Here is a 23,248-nt window from a genome sequence, read left to right as displayed (position 1 = left end):
CACTCCCACCCCTACACTCCTACCCCCTACTCTCCCACCCCTACATCCCCCATACACACATACACACATTCTGTGCCCCGTGACTTACACATGTGGGTAAGGTAGTTCTTGTTGATGATGCTGATGGAGGTGGCGCCTTTGGGTAATGTGACGAAGGTGACGTATGCTGGAATAAAAACATATAAATGTATCTTGACTTACTGACATAGCAAAGGAAACATTGATAATATTTATTTTGCATTAAAGGATCGTACAGATACAATTTCATATCAAGTAAACTTCCATTCGGCAGGTGTTACTTACTCCTCATCTTTCCCTGGTTGAACGTCCCTGTCTTCTTCACACACGTGTCGCCCTTCCCGTCACAAACCATACACCTGTCATACTGCCGTCCAGAATCCAGCTGGCCGTCACAGCCAAACTCCTGATAAACACAAACGTGAATATACGTCATACACCATACACCTGTCGTACTGCCGTCCAGACTCTAGCTGGCCGTCACAGCCAAACTCCTGATAAACCCCAATGTGAATATACGTCATACACCATACACCTGTCATACTGCCGTCCACACTCTAGCTGGCCGTCACAGCCAAACTCCTGATAAACACAAATGTGAATATACGTCATACACCATACACCTGTCATACTGCGGTCCAGAATCCAGCTGGCCGTCACAGCCAAACTCCTGATAAACACAAACGTGAATATACGTCATACACCATACACCTGTCGTACTGCCGTCCAGACTCTAGCTGGCCGTCACAGCCAAACTCCTGATAAACCCCAATGTGAATATACGTCATACACCATACACCTGTCATACTGCCGTCCACACTCTAGCTGGCCGTCGCAGCCAAACTCCTGATAAACACAAACGTGAATATACGTCATACACCTGTCGTACTGCCGTCCCGACTCAAGCTAGCCGTCGCAGCCAAACTCTTGATAAATACAAATGTGAATATACGTCATACACCATTCACTTGTCTTACTGCCGTCCAGACTCCAGCTGGCCGTCACAGCCAAACTCCTGATAAACACAAACGTGAATATACGTCATACGTCATACACCTGTCATACAGCCGTCCAGACTCCAGATGTCCGTCACAGCCAAACTCCTGATAAAAACACAAACGTCAATATACGTCATACACCTGTCGTACTGTCGTCCCGACTCTAGCTGGCCGTCACAGCTAACTTCCTGATAAATACAAATGTGAATATACGTCATACACCATACACTTGTCATACTGCCGTCCAGATTCCAGCTGGCCGTCACAGCCAAACTCCTGATAAACACAAACGTGAATATACGTCATACACCATACACCTGTCATACTGCCGTCCAGACTCCAGCTGGCCGTCACAGCCAAACTCCTGATAAACACAAACGTGAATATACGTCATACACCTGTCGTACTGCCGTCCAGACACCAGCTGGCCGTCACAACCAAATTCCTGATAAATACAAATGTGAATATACGTCATACACCATACACCTGTCGTACTGCCGTCCAGACTCCAGCTGGCCGTCACAGCCAAACTCCTGATAAACCCCAATGTGAATATACGTCATACACCATACACCTGTCATACTGCCGTCCAGACTCTAGCTGGCCGTCACAGCCAAACTCCTGATAAACACAAACGTGAATATACGTCATACACCATACACCTGTCATACTGCCGTCCACACTCTAGCTGGCCGTCACAGCCAAACTCCTGATAAACACAAACGTGAATATACGTCATACACCTGTCGTACTGCCGTCCAGACTCCAGCTGGCCGTCACAGCCAAACTCCTGATAAACACAAACGTGAATATACGTCATACACCATACACCTGTCATACTGCCGTCCAGACTCCAGCTGGCCGTCACAGCCAAACTCCTGATAAACCCCAATGTGAATATACGTCATACACCATACACCTGTCATACTGCCGTCCAGACTCTAGCTGGCCGTCACAGCCAAACTCCTGATAAACACAAACGTGAATATACGTCATACGTCATACACCTGTCATACTGCCGTCCAGACTCTGGCTGGCCGTCACAGCCAAACTCCTGATAAACACAAACGTGAATATACGTCATACACCATACACCTGTCGTACTGCCGTCCAGACTCCAGCTGGCCGTCACAGCCAAACTCCTGATAAACACAAACGTGAATATACGTCATACACCATACACCTGTCGTACTGCCGTCCAGACTCCAGCTGGCCGTCACAGCCAAACTCCTGATAAACACAAACGTGAATATACGTCATACACCATACACCTGTCGTACTGCCGTCCAGACTCCAGCTGGCCGTCACAGCCAAACTCCTGATAAACACAAACGAATATATATACGTCATACACCTGTCGTACTGCCGTCCAGACTCCAGCTGGCCGTCACAGCCAAACTCCTGATAAACACAAACGTGATACGTCATACACCATACACCTGTCGTACTGCCGTCCAGACTTCAGCTGGCCGTCACAGCCAAACGTCCTGATAAACACAAACGTGAATATACAAACGTGAATCATACACCATACACCTGTCGTACTGCCGTCCAGACTCCAGCTGGCCGTCACAGCCAAACTCCTGATAAACACAAACGTGAATATACGTCATACACCATACACCTGTCGTACTGCCGTCCCGACTCCAGCTGGCCGTCACAGCCAAACTCCTGATAAACACAAACGTGAATATACATCATACACCATACACCTGTTTTGTACAAGACATGCGGGTATGGAGTCACATACTTTGTACATAAATTTTAGGTGGGGTTCATTCACATTGTACTTGCTCCTCCATAAAAATCACTCACCCGACACTGTCCTTTCAGACATCGGTGGTGGGAAGTGGCCTCCTTGTCCCTCTGGCACAGTGTCCCGTCATGGTACTGAGAACCCCGTCGGGTGAGGATATTGGTGTTGTCACGGAGGCAGTACAGCTCACAAGGGGGCTCTGAGGGAGATCATAGTACATCTCTCATAGGGGTTCTGGGTCACATCATAATACATCTCTCATAGGGTTCTGGGGAGACCATAGTACATCTCATACAGGGATTCTGGAGGAGACCATAGTACATCTCCCATAGAGGTTCTGGGAGATATCATAGTACATCTCTCATAAAGTTCTGGGTCACATCATAGTACATCTCTCATAGGGTTCTGGGGAGACCATAGTACATCTCATACAGGGATTCTGGAGGAGACCATAGTACATCTCTCATAGAGGATCTGCGGGAGATCATGGTACATCTCACACAGGGGCTCTGCGGGAGATCACAGTACATCTCACAGGGGGAATTCTGGGGGAGATCACAGTACATCTCTCATAGGGGATCTGGGGGAGATCATAGTACATCTCACACAGGGATTCTGGAGGAGACCATAGTACATCTCACACAGGGATTCTGGGGAGGATCATAGTACATCTCACAGGGGGAATTCTGGGGGAGATCATAGTACATCTCATACAGGGATTCTGGAGGAAACCATAGTACATCTCACACAGGGATTCTGGGAGAGATCATAGTACATATCTCATAGGGGATCTGGGGGAGATCATCGTACATCTCACACAGGGGCTCTGCGGGAGATCACAGTACATCTGACGGGGAACTCTGGGGGAGATCATAGTACATCTCACACAGGGATTCTGGGGGAGATCATAGTACATCTCACACAGGGATTCTGGGGGAGATCATAGTACATCTCACACAGGGGCTCTGCGGGAGATCACAGTACATCTCACAGGGGGAATTCTGGGGGAGATCATAGTACATCTCATACAGGGATTCTGGAGGAGACCATAGTACATCTCTCATATGGGATCTGGGGGAGATCATCGTACATCTCATACAGGGGCTCTGCGGGAGATCATGGTACATCTCAGACAGGGGCTCTGGAGGAGACCAGAGTACATCTCAAACAGGGATTCTGGGGGAGATCACAGTACATCTCACACAGGGATTCTGGAGGAGACCATAGTACATCTCACACAGGGATTCTCGAGGAGACCATAGTACATCTCACACAGGGATTCTGGGGGAGATCATAGTACATCTCACAGGGGGAATTCTGGGGGAGATCATAGTACATCATTCATAGGGGATCTGGGGGAGATCACAGTACATCTCACAGGGGGAATTCTGGAGGAGACCATAGTACATCTCTCATAGGGGATCTGGGGGAGATCATAGTACATCTCACACAGGGATTCTGGAGGAGACCATAGTACATCTCACACAGGGATTCTGGAGGAGACCATAGTACATCTCACACAGGGATTCTGGGGGAGGTCATAGTACATCTCACAGGGGGAATTCTGGGGGAGATCACAGTACATTTCTCATAGGGGATCTGGGGGAGATCATATTATCTCACACAGGGATTCTGGAGGAGACCATAGTACATCTCACACAGGGATTCTGGGGGAGATCATAGTACATCTCACAGGGGGAATTCTGGGGGAGATCATAGTACATCTTTCATAGGGGATCTGGGGGAGATCACAGTACATCTCACAGGGGGAATTCTGGAGGAGACCATAGTACATCTCTCATAGGGGATCTAGGGGAGATCATAGTACATTTCACACAGGGATTCTGGAGGAGACCATAGTACATCTCTCATAGGGGATCTGGGGGAGATCATAGTACATCTCACACAGGGATTCTGGAGGAGACCATAGTACATCTCTCATAGGGGATCTGGGGGAGATCATCGTACATCTCACACCGGGGCTCTGCGGGAGATCACAGTACATCTCACAGGGGGAATTCTGGGGGAGATCATAGTACATCTCACACATGGGCTCTGCGGGAGATCATAGTACATCTCACACAGGGGCTCTGCGGGAGATCATCGTACATCTCACACAGGGGCTCTGTGGGAGATCATAGTACATCTCACAGGGGGAATTCTGGGGAGATCATTGTACATCTCACACAGGTATTCTCTGGGAGATCATTGGCAGTACTTCTGACAAGAGAGCTCTAGAAGACATTATCCTTGCATTACTCTACCTGAAGATCCCTCGTAGGGCGTCCAGTGGTACTTGACGCCATCCAAAGGGGCGGCATCGGTGGCAGCGCACTGCTCCACGAGGAACTGCGCCTGGCTGGTATTGCATGCCTGCGACAGGGGAGGATAAAACACCAATCAGTTAGACTGTAAACCGCGTCGACACCAACGGCTAAGTGGGCGACTGGCTGTTGAAGTTAACACTCGTATCTCTCGTACTGCGCTGCGTCTTTACTGCAAGTGTATATAGTTAATGGGACATCGTTGCCGCAAAGTAAATATTCACCCCCGATATTACATGTAGACGTGAACACGTGTCCTGTACTTACCTGCAGGTTGCACATCTCGGCCCTGATTCCCACGCCATCACACGGCTTGCCTCCGAACTTGGCGCTGATCACAGACAAGAGACAGCACTGAGTGATTTCTGTATAACACAGCCCCTTCCCACATCACCCTCTGAGCTGTCAATACATGTATGTTAATGAATGTGACTGGGTACACTATGTTACAGCAATATTTCAATATTTCAGCTCCATCATGGCAGCTTCGAGTCTGACAAACCAATGATTGACAGCATGAGCAACCGTCCTCATTAGTCAACCCTGAAGACAAACACAGGGCACCAGATGAACTCTACCACGGAATCCCCAGGGAACCCAGATTCTTATAATGGTAAGAAAACATGTCCACTGGAATGGACCTACACTTGCGTCTAGTGGGGAGGTGATGGAACTCCATTTGTTCCGGCAGGTTGATTTTCCCACGCCGACCACGCCCCGTCCACCGCGTCGGGGCCGTTATCAACCTTCCCGCCCTCTGTCACACAGACAGATGCAGAGTGTTGATATGTGGATGTGTGTGTCAACGACCTGGTCCATTGTGCAGGTTGATTTTTCTGCGTAAACCTTCTGTCCGCACGTGCACGACCTGGGCAAACGCAAGCAACAAGCAATGTACGAGTCCATGCGGCGCCCTCGTGGTATAAGTAGGTTAGCACCCCCCCTCTGCGGGTGATATGGATTCAACGCTCTCGCCTGACGGCTCGAGCGTTGAAATCCATATCACCCTTGAGGAGGGTGCTCACGTATACATAGTGCGTTATGTGCTCATTGTGCCTCATTGTGCGTTAGACCCGTGAAGATCCGGGTTAGAATTGATCTTCAGTGGGGTCGGGTGGTCAGGCTCGCTGACATGGTTGACACATGTCATTGTATCCCAACTGCGTAGATCGATGCTCATGTTTGTCTGGTCCAGACTCGATTATTTACAAACCACCGTCATATAGCTGGAATATTGCTGAGAGCGGCATAAAACTAAACTCACACACTTACTCATTGTCCGTTATGAGCCCATTGTCCGTTAGGTGCCCATTGTGCGTTATGTGCTCATTGTGCGTTATGTGCTCATTGTCCGTTATGTGCCCATTGTGCGTTATGTGCTCATGGTCCGTTATGTGCCCATTGTCCGTTATGTGCCCATTGTCCGTTATGTGCTAATTGTGCGTTATGTGCTCATTGTCCGTTATGTGCTCATTGTCCGTTATGAGCCCATTGTGCGTTATGTGCTCATTGTCCGTTATGTGCTCATGGCCCGGTTATGCTCATAGTCCGTTATGTTGCTCATTGTCCGTTATGTGCTCATTGTCCGTTATGAGCCCATTGTCCGTTATGTGCCCATTGTGCGTTATGTGCTCATTGTCCGTTATGTGCTCATGGCCCGTTATGTGCTCATAGTCCGTTATGTGCTCATTGTCCGTTATGTGCTCATTGTCCGTTGTGTGCTCATTGTCCGTTATGAGCCCATTGTCCGTTATGTGCTCATTGTGCGTTATGTGCTCATTGTGCGTTATGTGCTCATTGTCCGTTGTGAGCCCATTGTCCGTTATGTGGCCATTGTGTGTTATGTGCGTTTTGTGCCCATTGTGCGTTATGTGGCCATTGTGCGTTATGTGTTCATTGTGCGTTATAAGCCCATTTGTACATTATAAGCCCATTGTGCGTTATAAACCCATTGTCCGTTATGTGCCCATTGCCCGTTGTGAGTCCATTGTCCGTTATAAGCCCATCGTGCGTTATGAGCCCATTGTGCGTTATGTACTTATTGTCCGTTATGTGCTCATTATCCGTTATATACACTGAAGCGTCTGCTCTTTTCACTATCATCATTGCATTATAACGGGAGGCTATATAGTGTATATGTCTTCGAAATAGGTTATATATTTATGCATCTACCAGGGGAAGGTATACCGGGAGGCTTTAGCGGTTATGCATCTAAACTGACGGGCAAAAGTTAGTATAACATTTTCAATTTGGTTTGGGGAAATTGAGCATGTCTAAATTCCAATGAAACATCCAAAGCAAACATTGTCAAAGTCACGAGAATATTGCAGAATGGTAGTGATGTCAGTAGATGTAGTCACGTGACCCCTAGCACGAGAAAAAGGTATAACATGTAATCTTTGAAAATCACGAACATGCACGTGCACCAGTCGGGTAGAAATGGGATGGATACACGCTGGCATATCACAGTAACTGAAAGCACATGCAAAAAATGCCGAAGCTGACACAAATTCAGCGAGAGCGAGCCATTGGAATGCGCGATATGGGAGCTACCCAAGCTCATCTTGCCAGAACGTTCGGCTGTACCCCAGCAACAATCTCCAGGCTGTTCACACGTTACCGGAATACTGGTAGCACTCAAGACAGGCCGAGAAGTGGACGGCCACGGGTCACTACACCCATAGAAGACCGCTACATCCGGACTATCCATCTCCGGAACAGGTTCGTGACGGCAACGTCGACGGCGGCTACGGTACTCGGGCATCGTATCAGTCGTCGCACAGTGACCCGAAGATTGAGATTAGCTGGTATAAGGGCTTACCGTCCTTTCCGCGGAATGGTCCTGACCCTCAGACATCGCCAAAACAGACAGCGGTGGGCAAGGCAAGTTTACAGGTGGCAAGTCCGAGATTGGCGACGTGTTCTCTTTTCCGATGAAAGCCGTTTCACCCTTTACAAGTGTGATGGCAAAGAACGGGTATATCGTCGACGAGGGGAACGTTTATCAAGGCCATGCATCAGAGAAATTCATCCATTCGGCGGGGGTGGAGTCATGGTTTCGGGCGGTATCTGTGGAGACCAGAAGACCCGTCTGGTTGTAGTGCAGGGCAATCTCAATGCACGGGGGTACATCGGACAGATCCTACAGCCTGTTGTGGTACCCTTCCTACAGAATCAACCCCGGGGTGTACTCCTACAACATGACAACGCGAGACCTCACACTGCCAGAGAGACTCGCTACTTTCTGCAACAGAACAATGTTGACGTCCTGCCCTGGCCAGCGTGCTCACCGGATATGAACCCGATCGAGCACCTCTGGGATCATCTGGACAGGAAGATCAGAGGTCGGCAACAAGTTCCACAGAACAGGCAACAGCTAGAGCAAGCACTCAGAGAGGAATGGAACCGCATTCCCAATGACGTCATTCGACGTTTGACGACGTCAATGAGGAGACGTGTGAGGGCATGCATTGACGCAGCAGGGGGTCACACACGATACTGATGTGCACAAGATCCTGTATTGAAGGAATGCCCCTGCTACTGACTCATAAACTCAGATTGTGATAATCGATTTATGCAAAATTCCACCCCTTGCGTGTTTACTTGACAGCGGCTCACAAACTCCTTGAATGAAATTGTTAATTTTTTGTGATTTACAGCTCAAGTGTTTTTTTATTATGATGCATTAAATATTTTTGGGAAATTTCGGTGTATGTCTTTGTTACAGGACGTTCAAAACTTTTGCCCGTCAGTTTATCTGGGAGTCTAGGGAGACAATATAGGTTATATATCTAGTAGGGAGACTATATAGGCTATATATTTAGTCGGGGACTTTATAGGCTATATATTTAGTCGGGGGACTATATAGGCTATATATCTAGTAGGGAGATAATAGATGCTATATATGTAGTAGGGAGACTATATAAGCTATATGTCTAGTAGGGAGACTATATAGGCTATATATCTAGTAGGGAGACTATAAAGGCTATATATCTAGTAGGGAGACAATATAGGCTATATATCTAGTAGGGAGACAATATAGGCTATATGTCTAGTAGGGAGACAATATAGGCTATATATCTAGTAGGGAGACAATATAGGCTTTATGTCTAGTAGGGAGACAATATAAGCTATATGTCTAGTAGGGAGACTTTATAGGCTATATATGTAGTAGGGAGACTATATAAGCTATATGTCTAGTAGGGAGACTATATAGGCTATTTATCTAGTAGGGAGACAATATAAGCTATATGTCTAGTAGGGAGACTATATAGGCTATTTATCTAGTAGGGAGACAATATATGCTATATGTCTAGTAGGGAGACTATATAGGCTATATGTCTAGTTGGGAGACTATATAGGCTATATATTTAGTCGGGGGACTATATAGGCTATATATCTAGTAGGGAGATAATAGATGCTATATATGTAGTAGGGAGACTATATAAGCTATATGTCTAGTAGGGAGACTATATAGGCTATATATCTAGTAGGGAGACTATATAGGCTATATATCTAGTAGGGAGACAATATAGGCTATATGTCTAGTAGGGAGACAATATAGGCTATATGTCTAGTAGTGAGACAATATAGGCTATATATCTAGTAGGGAGCCAATATAGGCTATATGTCTAGTAGGGAGACAATATAAGCTATATGTCTAGTAGGGAGACAATATAGGCTATATGTCTAGTAGGGAGACAATATAGGCTATATGTCTAGTAGGGAGACAATATAGCCTATATGTCTAGTAGGGAGACAATATAGGCTATATGTCTAGTAGGGAGACTATATAGGCTATATGTCTAGTAGGGAGACAATATAGGCTATATGTCTAGTAGGGAGACAATATAGGCTATATGTCTAGTAGGGAGACTATATAGGCTATATGGCTAGTAGGGAGAAAATATAGGCTATATGTCTAGTAGGGAGACTATATAGGCTATATGTCTAGTAGGGAGACAATATAAGCTATATGTCTAGTAGGGAAACTATATAAGCTATATGTCTAGTAGGGAGACTATATAGGCTATATATCTAGTTGGGAGACAATATAGGCTATATATGTATTTGGGAGACTATAGAGGCTATATGTCTAGTAGGGAGACTATATAGGCTATATGTCTAGTAGGGAGACAATATAGGCTATATGTCTAGTAGGGAGACTATATAGGCTATATGTCTAGTAGGGAGACAATATAGGCTATATATGTCTAGTAGGGAGACATATAGGCTATATGTCTAGTAGGGAGACTATATATAGGCTATATGTCTAGTAGGGAGACTATATGTCTAGTAGGCTATATAGGCTATATGTCTAGTAGGGAGACTATATAGGCTATATGTCTAGTAGGGAGACTATATAGGCTATATGTCTAGTAGGGAGACAATATAAGCTATATGTCTAGTAGGGAGACAATATAGGCTATATGTCTAGTAGGGAGACAATGTAGGCTATATATGTAGTAGGGAGACAATATAGGCTATATGTAGTAGGGAGACAATATAGGCTATATATCTAGTAGGGAGACTATATAGGCTATATATCTAGTTGGGAGACTATATAGGCTATATATGTAGTAGGGAGACTATAGAGGCTTTATGTCTAGTAGGGAGACAATATAGGCTATATATCTAATAGGGAGACTATATAGGTTATATGTGTAATAGGGAGACTATATAGGTTATATATCTATCTATATTGGTTATATATCAGGGATGTTATATAATATGCTTTACATAACAAACTGTGTTCTACCTAATCCTTTGCTGTACCGACCTTACCGGAGCCACACTCCGTTCCGTCCATCCGGGGCGCCCTCTGTGACGCACATCCCGCCCTTGGGGGCGTAGCACACTAGCACACTGCACTCGTCCTGCGGGGAGAGAGATGTAGCGTGACTCACCCTACCATCGGGTGTCAGTGTACATGATTTTACCACTAGCAGGTACCTTATTGCTGATCCTGAACCAGCATCGTTCAAATGCGAATCTGGGACTAAATCCGGCAGATCGTAACCCTGCCAACAGGGCTATGTTTGTACTTACCCCGTTGTAGCGTTTAGTAAAGTCAGTGTTGGGGCAGTTCTTGGAGGGGTTACCGTACGCCATCTTGCACTGGGCGTCCCCGTCATAGATGATCCCTGGTAGGTCGTTCACGAGTTTTAACGTCGTCCCTGTAGGAAGGTCGTCGAGACAGGAGGACTGGGCTCTCCTACGTGAGGAGAAAGGTCTACTGCCACCAGATTCATATTTGGATCACCGAGAAAATAGTGCTCAGAAGATTGCGAGGATGTTGTGATGTCATATATATGTATTTAATTTCCATAATTTGTCCCATCCCCTGCAGCCTAGACTGCCAGTCAACATGAAGATCGTTCGACCGAAACACTGTCTTCATCTCAGTCATATAGTTTTCGGTATTAAGTTAAGTTACTGACAAGAGGCATGAACATTACCCACATCTGTGCCCCCCGGGTTCACCGTTTGTTGAAACCTTCTGCAGTCAATCATTGCAGTCAACTGACGCTATTTGGAATCTGCGACGAAGCAGCTTTTATGACAAGTTTTCTGGTTTCTTTTCCCGCCATGACAATGTTGTGTGTAGCTGGGGTACTTACTTCAGGAAACGACTGACCGCCTCACCGCTGCAGGATGACCATATGAACGCCGCCGGCCCGCCCCCGCCACCAGGCGCCATGATGTTGCTGCTGGCGTTGCAGCTGTTACCGTCACCGTCGTGGTTAACGCCGAGGCTTCAAACAGATGAAAGTGGCACTGCAGTCCAGATACCAGCCTGACCTTTACGGGAGTCTCGGTATTGGCAGTTCAGTTCAGCCACAACAACATGTGATATGCATTCAACAAAGATCAAGATGACAACATACTCAAGTGACCTTTACCGTAAAAACGTATTTAAACGTGCAATGAATCGGGACAGACGCATGGATATACATGTCTGGATGATAATGTTTCAGTTGTTTGTGTCCCGTCTAGTCTACTCCACTAACACGTGTCCCGTCTATTCTAATCTACCAAAATGTGTTCCGTCTAGTCTACTCCATCAACATGTGTCCCGTCTACTCTACTCTACCAATATGTGTCACGTGCCCCTACGTCACACATGTAACGTCTACTCTACCCACCTGTGTCGTATCTCGAGTGCGTCTACCCACCTGTGTCGTATCTCGTGTGCGTCTACCCCCCTGTGTCCTATATCGTGTGCGTCTATCCATCTGTGTCCTATCTCGTGTGCGTCTATCTATCTGTGTCTTATCTCGAGTGCGTATACCCACCTGTGTCCTATCTCGTGTGCGTCTACCCACCTGTGTCCTATCTCGTGTGCATCTACCCACCTGTGTCCTATCTCGTGCGCGTCTACCCCCCCTGTGTCCTATCTCGAGTGCGTCTACCCCCATGTGTCCTATATCGTGTGCGTCTACCCACCTGTGTCCTATCTCGTGTGCGTCTACCCACCTGTGTCCTATCTCGTGTGCGAGAGTGAGTCCCAGGTCGAGCCCCGTGTCCTGGTTGTAGGAACACCGCTGCATATTGATGCAGGCTCCCCCTATGATGGCCAAACCCTCCGTGCCCTCGGTCCCGTGACTGTGGATGTCCAGGCTGTGGAGAGATTCAGGGGACAGAATATATGAGCTAGACTGACGTAAAAAAAGAAAGTACACACCAGATGCTTTGGGGCTGTTTTCCTAAAAGCAGCATTATTAAAATTGTCCTGATTGTGACTTACTAGACCATTATGTATGTGTTGCCAAAACACAAAAGATATCGCTCCCAATTGCGACGTTGCCAGAGCCTCACGTACCCGGTCGAACGTACACGATACAGACGATGTTGACGGACTAATGAAATACACAGAAATTGTCGATAGACCCGGCTGCCCACATCATGCAGTTGTCTCATCACGCTGTTCCTGCTGATGCGGTGACATAACGCTTTATTGTTGACGTCACTGTGAGCAGTCGGTTGCGCAGTCAGGCAGTGCTCAGGCGTTGTAACACTCACAATATGTCTCAGCTACTCACCATATGTCTCTGCTATTCACCATATGTCTCAGCTACTCACTATGTGCCTCAGCTACTCACTATGGGTCTCAGCTACTCACCATGTCTCAGCTACTGGCAATATGTCTCAGCTACTGACCGCGTGTTTCAGCTACTGACCATATGTTTCAGCTACTGGTCGTGTGTCTCAGCTACTGGCCATATGTCTCAGCTACAGACCATGTGTCTCAGCAACTGACAATATGTCTCAGCTACTGACAGTGTGACTCAGCTACTGACCGTGTTCATATGTCTCAGCTACTGACAGTGTGACTCAGCTACTGACCGTGTGTCTCAGTTACTGACCATATGTCTCAGCTACTGACAGCGTGCCTCAGCAACTTACCATATCTCTCAGCTACTCGCCGTGTGCCTCAGCTACTGACCATATGTTTCAGCTACTGACCGTGTGCCTCAGCTACTGGCCATATGTCTCAGCTACTGGCCATATGTCTCATCTACTGGCCATATGTCTCAGCTACTGACCGTGTGTCTCAGCTACTGACCGTGTAAGAAGAATGGAGACATCTGCATGCTGTGGGTTGCTGTCATCATCAGGGTTGAGGCCCTCCTGCCATTTGCAGAAGGAGTTGAGAGTATACTCGGCGTCCGTTGTAACCTCAAGGTCCGGCTGGGGAGACAACACAGGCACGTTAGATATAGCTCAGAGACGCATTGAAGATGACACACTGACACATGCGATATAACACAGACACATGGGATATAACACAGACATATGGGATATAACACAGACACATGGGAAATCATACAGACACATGAGATATAACACAGACACATGAGATATAACACAGACACATGGGATATAACACAGACACATGGGATATAACACAGACACATGAGATATAACACAGACACATGGGATATAACACAGACACATGGGAAATCATACAGACACATGAGATATAACACAGACACATGGGATATAACACAGACACATGAGATATAACACAGACACATGAGATATAACACAGACACATGAGATATAACACAGACACATGGGATATAACACAGACACATGGGATATAACACAGACACATGAGATATAACACAGACACATGGGATATAACACAGACACATGCGATATAACACAGACACAGACACAGTCATATAACACAGACACATGAGATATAACACAGACACACATGAGATATAACACAGACACATGAAATAACACAGACACATGAGATATAACACAGACACATGGGATATAACACAGACACATGAGATATATGGATATAACACAGACACATGACATAACACAGACACATGGGATATAACACAGACACATGCGATATAACACAGACACATGAGATATAACACAGACACATGGGATATAACACAGATATATACAGACACATGCGATATAACACAGACACATGAGATATAACACAGACATATGGGAAATCATACAGACACATGAGATATAACACAGACACATGAGATATAACACAGACACATGAGATATAACACAGACATATGGGAAATCAAAAAGACATGGGATATAACACAGACACATGCGATATAACACAGACACATGAGATATAACACAGACATATGGGAAATCATACAGACACATGAGATATAACACAGACACATGAGATATAACACAGACACATGCGATATATAACACAGACACATGAGATATAACACAGACACATGGGAGATCATACAGACACATGAGATATAACACAGACATATGGGAAATCATACAGACACATGAGATATAACACAGACACATGCGATATAACACAGACACATGAGATATAACACAGACACATGGGAGATATAACACAGACACATGAGATATAACACAGACACATGAGATATAACACAGACACATGGGATATAACACAGACACATGCGATATAACACAGACACATGAGATATAACACAGACATATGGGAAATCATACAGACACATGATATAACACAGACACATGAGATATAACACAGACATATGAGATCATGAGACACATGAGATATAACACAGACATATGGGATATCACAGACAGACATGAACACAGACATATGGGATATATACACATGGGATATAACACAGACATATGAGAAATATATCATACAGACACATGATATATAACACAGACACATTGAGATATAACACAGACACATGGGAAATCACACAAAATACGGGAGGGTTATAACACACACAAGATTATGCGCCCACTATGAGCTCTTACCGCTACTCATGCCAAGTCTCGAGTTCTAATAGAACAATACGCTGTGAAACATAGCCCCTGACCTTGGTACAAAGTAAAGGCACGTTACTCAGATCAGGAAATCTACAACGACAAACTGGTGGCCCTCGCTACACACACCGACACGTATCAGTCACAGAATACAGTCAAACTACTGCCCCCAGAAAACATCTGATGGTTGTTTCAAAGCAGTTTTTGTGCTGCTGTTTGCATTATTCCCGCCATGTGATAGAGCAAACACGACCAAGCACCAGAATAAACAATTACATTTATAACAGTGATATCAACTGGCGTACCTCCTGTTTCTGTATGTTCGTCATGGTGACGACAGACAGTCGGATGTCATGGCCGAGGGAACTGTCGCGAAACCTCAGCGCCGCCTGGTGGGAAGAAAAGACAACACCGTGAACCCACCCAGAGAGTAAAGATTAATGTGATGCAGCTCCAACATAGCTCTTGAGACATACTAACCAGAAGCCAAATTGAGAGTCCGATTGTTAATTAACGTATAGCAAAGCAAATCTAATGAAGCGCACGTACGTATAGTGAAGCGTACGTACAATATTGAGAGCGGTCAAGACGTATTCCTGCAGGTCGTTTCCGTGGAACTTGAACATCTCTGGGTCAGTCACCACCATCAGTTCTAGGTACTTGGTCTCCGTTGACCTTCGTGACCTTCCTACCTTGACCTCCACATCATCTGGCACAGGGCTGCCTGTAAACAGGACCACAGGTTCAACGATACCCGCACCGGGTAATATTTAACAAATACACTTCTACGGGGCTACAGCGAACGGTATTTCCTCTCTGAGATGCCAAAGTTAACACGATTAATCACAGGAACAAAACAAATTAAAAAAAAACCCGACGTTATCGTTGACCCTAATTAACAATCCCCGTTCTGGGCTAACTTACGTGTTGTTGTGTTGATACACGTTATCATTAAAGCAGAAGATAGAAAGTTCCAAGACGGTTTACGATAAGGTTAAATATCTCTTCCTAATTACGTCAACCTAGTTTGTGATTATAGTAAACCACATGGAATAATATGATCGTTGCATTTTATTGCTAACATAACTTTAGATCAAGTTGGCTAGTCACGGAAGGCAATGTGGGACTGTGGAAATAGACCTCGTTTGCGACCATTGCCATGTCTCTGTCAATTATAAGTCAAGCTGATGCATTTTTTCGTCTAAAACGTTAAACGTAATGTTTCCACCTCTGATGTTGGCCGACTGAGGCAACTGCAAACCCTGAAACAGGTGCTAACCGAACTAGGTACACTATAGGAGGCTGTACTAAGCGCTGACGTGAATTGTGACGTCAGTTATTTTGCGTACGTTTGATTACGAGGGCGCAGAGTAGATTGGCTTAGTGACGTCAATTCAGTGTGACGAGTATTTATCGCCTGATAAAATACTGTCAGCGGCCTTTTATCTTGTAGCAAAATATCTTAGAATGTATCCATTACCTGTCTGTCTAGACTGTGACTCTTGTGACCGGTGAGGTTCTACAAGACAATACTGGGAGTCAAGATGCACTTACCAGAAACTCCACAGAACCGTTTAGACGACGTCCTTTTGTACACGATGTGTGGGTGTTCGCCTGTGGCGTCACGCCGCAAGCGCGGCACGTGGTGATGACGTATCGGCACGACCATAAGGTCATGGTCACGTGTGCTGACAATACCATGCTGTAAAGTATGACATACTGACGATGTATACACCGTGTGGGATGTGTATAGCTGGGTTTGTGTGTAATGTTTGCTTTGTTTGTTTGTTTGTTTGTTTGTTAGTTGCTTAATACATCGCTCAGCAATCTTCCAGTTATATGGTGGTCGTCTGTAAATATTCGAGTCTGGACCAGACAATCCAGTGATCAACAGCATGAGCATCGAACTACGCAATTAGAATACAATGTCATGTGTCAACCAAGTCAGTGAGCCTGACCACCCGATCCCGATAGTCGCCTCTAACGACAAGCATGGGTGGCTAAGACCAATTGCAGTGTATGAAATAAGGCCCGCCCGAGACGGGCTAGGTTTCTGCCGGACGGTCTAATTTTACAGCTAGCCAGCCCGATGGACGGGTGGAAAAAATATTCAGTTAACGTGTCCATTGGCACTGTCTATATAGTATTTAAGAGGGACTGGTTAAATCTCTTCTGGGCTGTAAGTTGTTGAAGCTACCAGCCCAGATGTCTGGCTGGGTTTTGGGCTTATTTCATACACTTCCAATTGTTACCCGGATCTTCACGGGTTTATATGTAATGGAGACCAGTAGATTTATCTAACTGTTCTCGTTTCACCAATAAATTATTATAAACATCGTACCAGTCCCTGACAGATGCTGACGGCGACGGTGGAGCCGTTATGGTAAACTGACGTCCCGTGGTAGTAGCAGCGTTTGGCTGAGCAGGCGTGGACGAGTGCTGTATCATTGGCCCTCGGTGTCCTTACAACACACCCTGAAACACAAATCACTTCATACTGTGGACCCTGACAAAACCGACTTCGGCTCTATACAGATGATGACCAAAGGTCATTCTCCATACATGTATGCTACAGACTGAAATCTATAAGAAGTTTATATTTGATTATTGTCCAGACAAAGGTCGTCCATGGCGAACGGGGTAGGTCAACGCGCCGATTGTGATACAGGTAGGTGAATGTCTTCAGGCTCTAGTGTCCAACTGTTGGTGGCCATTCCCGACCCGGGTCTTCACAGGTTCAGTATTCATTACGTACTCAGACATTGTAGATGCATCCTCTCATTTCCTCTAGATACCCATGAAGATCCGGGCCAGAGTTTCTCTTCAGCGTTTGTCGAAAGCTGTTCAGGCTTGTTGACTTGTTTCATGCATGTCATCGTATTCCGATGAAAATTTCTTCTAGGGTCCAGACTCGATATTGACAGACCGCTGTCATAAACATAGCATAATGCTCAGTGCGGCGTTAAACAACAAACAAACACATCATATCTACTGGGACTCACCAGGGGCCGTCAGTTGGTCGTTGTGTGTGAGCTGAAGGCGGTAGTCTTCTCCCAGGGCGTGTATTTCATACATCACCTGCCCATGGGTACTATTGGGGGACCGGATGCCACGCCCACTAACACGCTGGGGGATTATGACGTCATACACAGGGACTGAAATAAAGAGGTGTATTGGTTGGAATGTGTTATTACGGCGGGTATTGTATCTCAGTTATCTGTTCTGTTACGGGCAAGGCGTAAGAATCCGGCAAGTCACGTCGACATGATGCTACCGACGGTGTCATGTTACCGGAGGCGCTATGTTTCAGACGGTGTGATCTTACCGTCGACGTCATGTTACCGGTGACGTCATGTTACCGGCGACGTAATGTTACCGACGGTGTGATGTTACCGTTGACGTCATGTTACCTACGGTATGATCTTACCGTCGACGTCATGTTACCGACAACGTGATGTTACCAACCGTGTGATGTTACCGTCGACGTCATGTTACCGGCGGTGTGATGTTACCGTCGACGTCATGCTACTGACGGTGTGATGTTACCCTCGACGTGATGCTACCGACGGTATCATGTTATCGTCGACGTGATGCTACCGACGGTGTGATGTTACCTTCGAGGTGATGCTACCGACGGTTTGATGTTACCGTCGACGTGATGCTACCGACAGTTGATGTACGTTTGATGTTGCCGTGAACCCACTAAGAAAACATCACTTTGGATTTAAGGCAGTCTGAATGTTCTATGAATGTTGTGTCTTTTCGGACATGCAAAATCGTTGATGGCCTTGACAATGGGTTTTGAATGTTCTGAACTGTCTTACAAGCTCACAAAAACAACAATGAGCTTTACACGGCACCCTGTATCGTTTTCTGGATGCTTGTCATCTGAGAAAAACATTACTTGGCCTTTTTACGGTAACCGGCATGTGTTCTGAATGCCCTCTGTCTGCGATCACACAAAACACACCCCTGTGCCTTCACGTTGACCAAGTTCTACTACAGATTTGAGGGTTCGTACCCCGTGATCAAGACAGTGATTGTGACAACATGTGCAGCGATGAACAACGAGATTCTGACAATGATGATGATGATGATGATGATGATGATTCGATAGTCTACATGCACTCACCTTGTTCTTCGTGTCGGGTTCCAAAGTAGTGCAGCAGGTCATCTGGCTCCATGTCCGTGTGAAACTGTAACACGTACACTGACACGTCACAACACGAACACAGACCGGTCAAACTACGCACCCAGACACGTCCCACTACGTACCCAGACGTCCCACTACGTACCCTACACGTCACACTACGTACACAGACACGTCACACTACGTACACAGACATCAAACTAGGCACCAAGACACGTAACAACGCGAACCCAGACACGTAACACTACGTTCCCAGACACGTCACACTACGGTCCCAGACCCGTCCTACTACGTACCCAGACACGTCATACTACGTACCCAGACCCGTCACACTACGTACTCAGACCCGTCACACTACGTACCCTGACATATCACACTACGTACCCAACACGTCACAATACGTACCCTGACATATCACACTTAGTACACAGACCCGTCACACTACGTACCCAGACACATCACACTACGTACAAAGACACATCACACTACGTACACTGACATATCACACTACGTACACAGACACATCACACTACGTACAAAGACACATCACACTACGTACCCTGACATATCACACTACCTACCCAGACACGTCACACTACGTACCCAACACATCACACTACGTACCCTGACATATCACACTACGTGCAGACACATCACACTACCTACCCAGACACGTCACACAACATACCCAGACACGTCACACTACGTACCCAAACACGTCACACTACATACCAAGACACATCACACCACGTTCCCAGACACTTCACACTACGTACCCTGACATATCACACTACGTACCCAGACACATCACGCTACGTACTCAGACACATCACATTACTCGCACAGACACGTCACACTACGTACCCAGACACATCACACTACGTACCTAGACACATCACACTACGTACACAGACACATCACACTACGTGCAAAGACCCATCACACTACGTACCCAACACGTCACACTACGTACCCAGACACATCACACTACGTACCCTGACATATCACACTACGTACCCTGACATATCACACTACGTGCACAGACCCATCACACTACGTACCCAACACGTCACAATACGCACCCAGACTCATCACACTACGTACCTAGACATATCACACTATGCACCCAGACACGTCACACTACTCGAACAGACACGTCACACTACTTACACAGATACATAACACTACGTACCCAGACACATCACACTACGTACCCAGACACATCACACTACGTACACAGACCCATCACACCACGTGCACATACCCATCACACTACGTACCCAACACGTCACACTACGTGCCCAGACATATCACATTACGTGCACAGACATATCACACTACGTACCCTGACATATCACACTACGTACCCTGACATATCACACTACGTACCCAGACATATCACACTACGTACCCTGACATATCACACTACGTGCACAGACCCATCACACTACCTACACAGACATATCACACTACTTACACAGACACGTCACACTACTTACACAGATACATCACACTACGTACCCAAATACGTCACACTACGTACCCACACACGTCACACTACGTACCAGACATATCACACTACGTACACAGACACGTCACACTACGTACACAGACACGTCACTACTTGCACACAGATATGTCACACTACGTACCCAGACATATCACACTACGTACCCAGACATATCACACTACGTACCCAGACATATCACACTACGTACCCAGACACATCACACTACCTACACAGACATATCACACTACTCGCACACAGACCCATTACACTATGTACCCAGACACATCACACTACCTACCCAGACATATCACACTACGTACACAGACCCATTACACTACGTACCCAGACCCGTCACACTACTCGCACACAGACACGTCACACTACTCGCACACAGACACGTCACACTACTCGCACACAGACACGTCACACTACGCACACAGACACGTCACACTACGCACACAGACACGTCACACTACGTACCTAGAACCGTCACACTACGTACCTAGAACCGTCACACTACGTACCTAGAACCGTCACACTACGTACCCAGACATGTCAAACTACGTTCCAAGACACGTTGGGATTTGTTTAAAATCTCATAATTGATGATTGGTTCATTACAACTAATCAATCTTCGAAGGCAATTGGTTTGCGTCATTTATCATATTTTCCTGGTTGTTTGTTAATTCACACAAAAAAAACGAAAAAACATGTTATTCCTTCGTGTGTTTCTTGCAAATAACACAAAATGCATTTGCAAATTTCAAATCTTTAGGAACATAAATTTACTGGAGTCTTTAAGATAAATTCAATCATGACTTGGAACGAGCTTGTAGCGCTAATGAAATGTAACAAAATAAACCAAGCTTGTGAAAATATTGTTAATGCAAACAAGTGTTCAAAAATTGCTTGAGTTCGATTATGAGAAAACATGATCGATTGCTTGGTCGTTTAGTCATTGCGACCAATCTTCGATTATTTCAATTAATCAGACCACTACAGTCATGTCACACTACATACCCAGACGCGCGCGTTATTACACGTATATAGACACTTCACACTACCTACCCAGACACGTCACTACCCGCACACAGACGCGTTATAACACATATATAGACACGTCACAACACGTACTCAAACACGCAAGCCGACACGTCACAATACGCACTGACACATGTCACAACAGTTAAGCAGACAGGTCCAGACAATACCTATACAACATAGCATATTGATTTTGGGGTTGTTTTTATTAGCATGACATTTATTTATTAGAAGCACGTTTACCTCTTTTCTATACATGATAGTTTGTTAAATAGTTTTGTGTCAATATATTAAAGACGGGTCACATTAACAAAACTTTTTAGATATCTCTACCATATCTCCTAGGTATCATATCACCCACCCACCCACCCACGGTTTTGCAATTCTAACGTTAAATAAAATATAATGATTTTGACATGTTAATATAGACAAATAATATTAAACAGGTAATAGCGAAATAATACATTCATCGAACATGATTTTGTTCGAACGACATCATCGATGTTGACTTGTGGACTTGTCCTCTGTAAGGACATCGACGACACGCTGGAAGAGGACATATCTTTGTAGCATGCTGATAAAGTCCATCTGACGTCACAATAGCTGATGACCGCGTTGCATGCTGATTCTCTCCGTGCAGCCATCAGTCGAGGAACTGGATAATTGGAACTGGCAGTTGTAGAAACTACCATCTGACGTGGTCGCATGAATCCTAGGTGAACTCAAGGTCACTATGACGTGGTTCAATAGTTTGATTGTACAGAACGGTCTCGTTCATTACTTCAGGTTTGACTGGATTTATCCCGTAGGTATGTTGTATCATAGGCACAGGGTCGCCAACATCAACATCATGACACGCTAAATCTGTACGGTCAGGTACATCCGGAAACAAGTGTGCAAACTCTTGATTAACTCCGAAAGTTGAACTTAGGTCCCAGTTAGTCTAAATTAACTCCAAAAGTTTAACTTTCGTCCCAGTCAGTCTAAATTAACTCCGTGAGTTGAACTTTCGTCCCAGTAAGTCTTAATTAACTGCGTGAGTTGAACTTTCGTCCTAATCAGTTTAAATTAACTCCGTGAGTTGAACTTTCGTCCCAGACAGTCTAAATTAACTCCGTGAGTTGAACTTTCGTCCCAGTCAGTCTAAATTAACTCCGTGAGTTG

General features: G+C 45.7%; 1 protein-coding gene across 1 annotated transcript in view; it reads right to left on the bottom strand.

Moving 5' to 3' along the window:
* Positions 1-23,248, bottom strand: part of LOC124257607 (A disintegrin and metalloproteinase with thrombospondin motifs 12-like) — a 53,944-nt gene that overhangs the window by 24,287 nt on the left and 6,409 nt on the right. The window contains exons 2-17 of the mRNA XM_046691708.1: positions 19,516-19,579; positions 18,386-18,538; positions 17,725-17,858; positions 16,938-17,085; positions 15,953-16,107; positions 15,689-15,772; positions 13,663-13,787; positions 12,573-12,716; positions 11,717-11,851; positions 11,145-11,310; positions 10,881-10,972; positions 5,364-5,427; positions 5,037-5,145; positions 2,832-2,971; positions 304-424; positions 89-166 (exon numbers count right to left, since the gene is read on the bottom strand). Of these exons, the coding sequence (XP_046547664.1) occupies positions 89-166; positions 304-424; positions 2,832-2,971; positions 5,037-5,145; positions 5,364-5,427; positions 10,881-10,972; positions 11,145-11,310; positions 11,717-11,851; positions 12,573-12,716; positions 13,663-13,787; positions 15,689-15,772; positions 15,953-16,107; positions 16,938-17,085; positions 17,725-17,858; positions 18,386-18,538; positions 19,516-19,579 (1,912 nt within the window). The remainder of the gene's footprint in view (positions 1-88; positions 167-303; positions 425-2,831; positions 2,972-5,036; positions 5,146-5,363; positions 5,428-10,880; positions 10,973-11,144; positions 11,311-11,716; positions 11,852-12,572; positions 12,717-13,662; positions 13,788-15,688; positions 15,773-15,952; positions 16,108-16,937; positions 17,086-17,724; positions 17,859-18,385; positions 18,539-19,515; positions 19,580-23,248) is intronic.

The sequence above is a fragment of the Haliotis rubra genome, unplaced genomic scaffold (genome assembly GCF_003918875.1).
Source record: "Haliotis rubra isolate DU_JTF1 unplaced genomic scaffold, ASM391887v1 Scf669, whole genome shotgun sequence".
Taxonomy (NCBI): domain Eukaryota; kingdom Metazoa; phylum Mollusca; class Gastropoda; order Lepetellida; family Haliotidae; genus Haliotis; species Haliotis rubra.
This window is presented reverse-complemented; position numbering and strand designations above follow the sequence as displayed.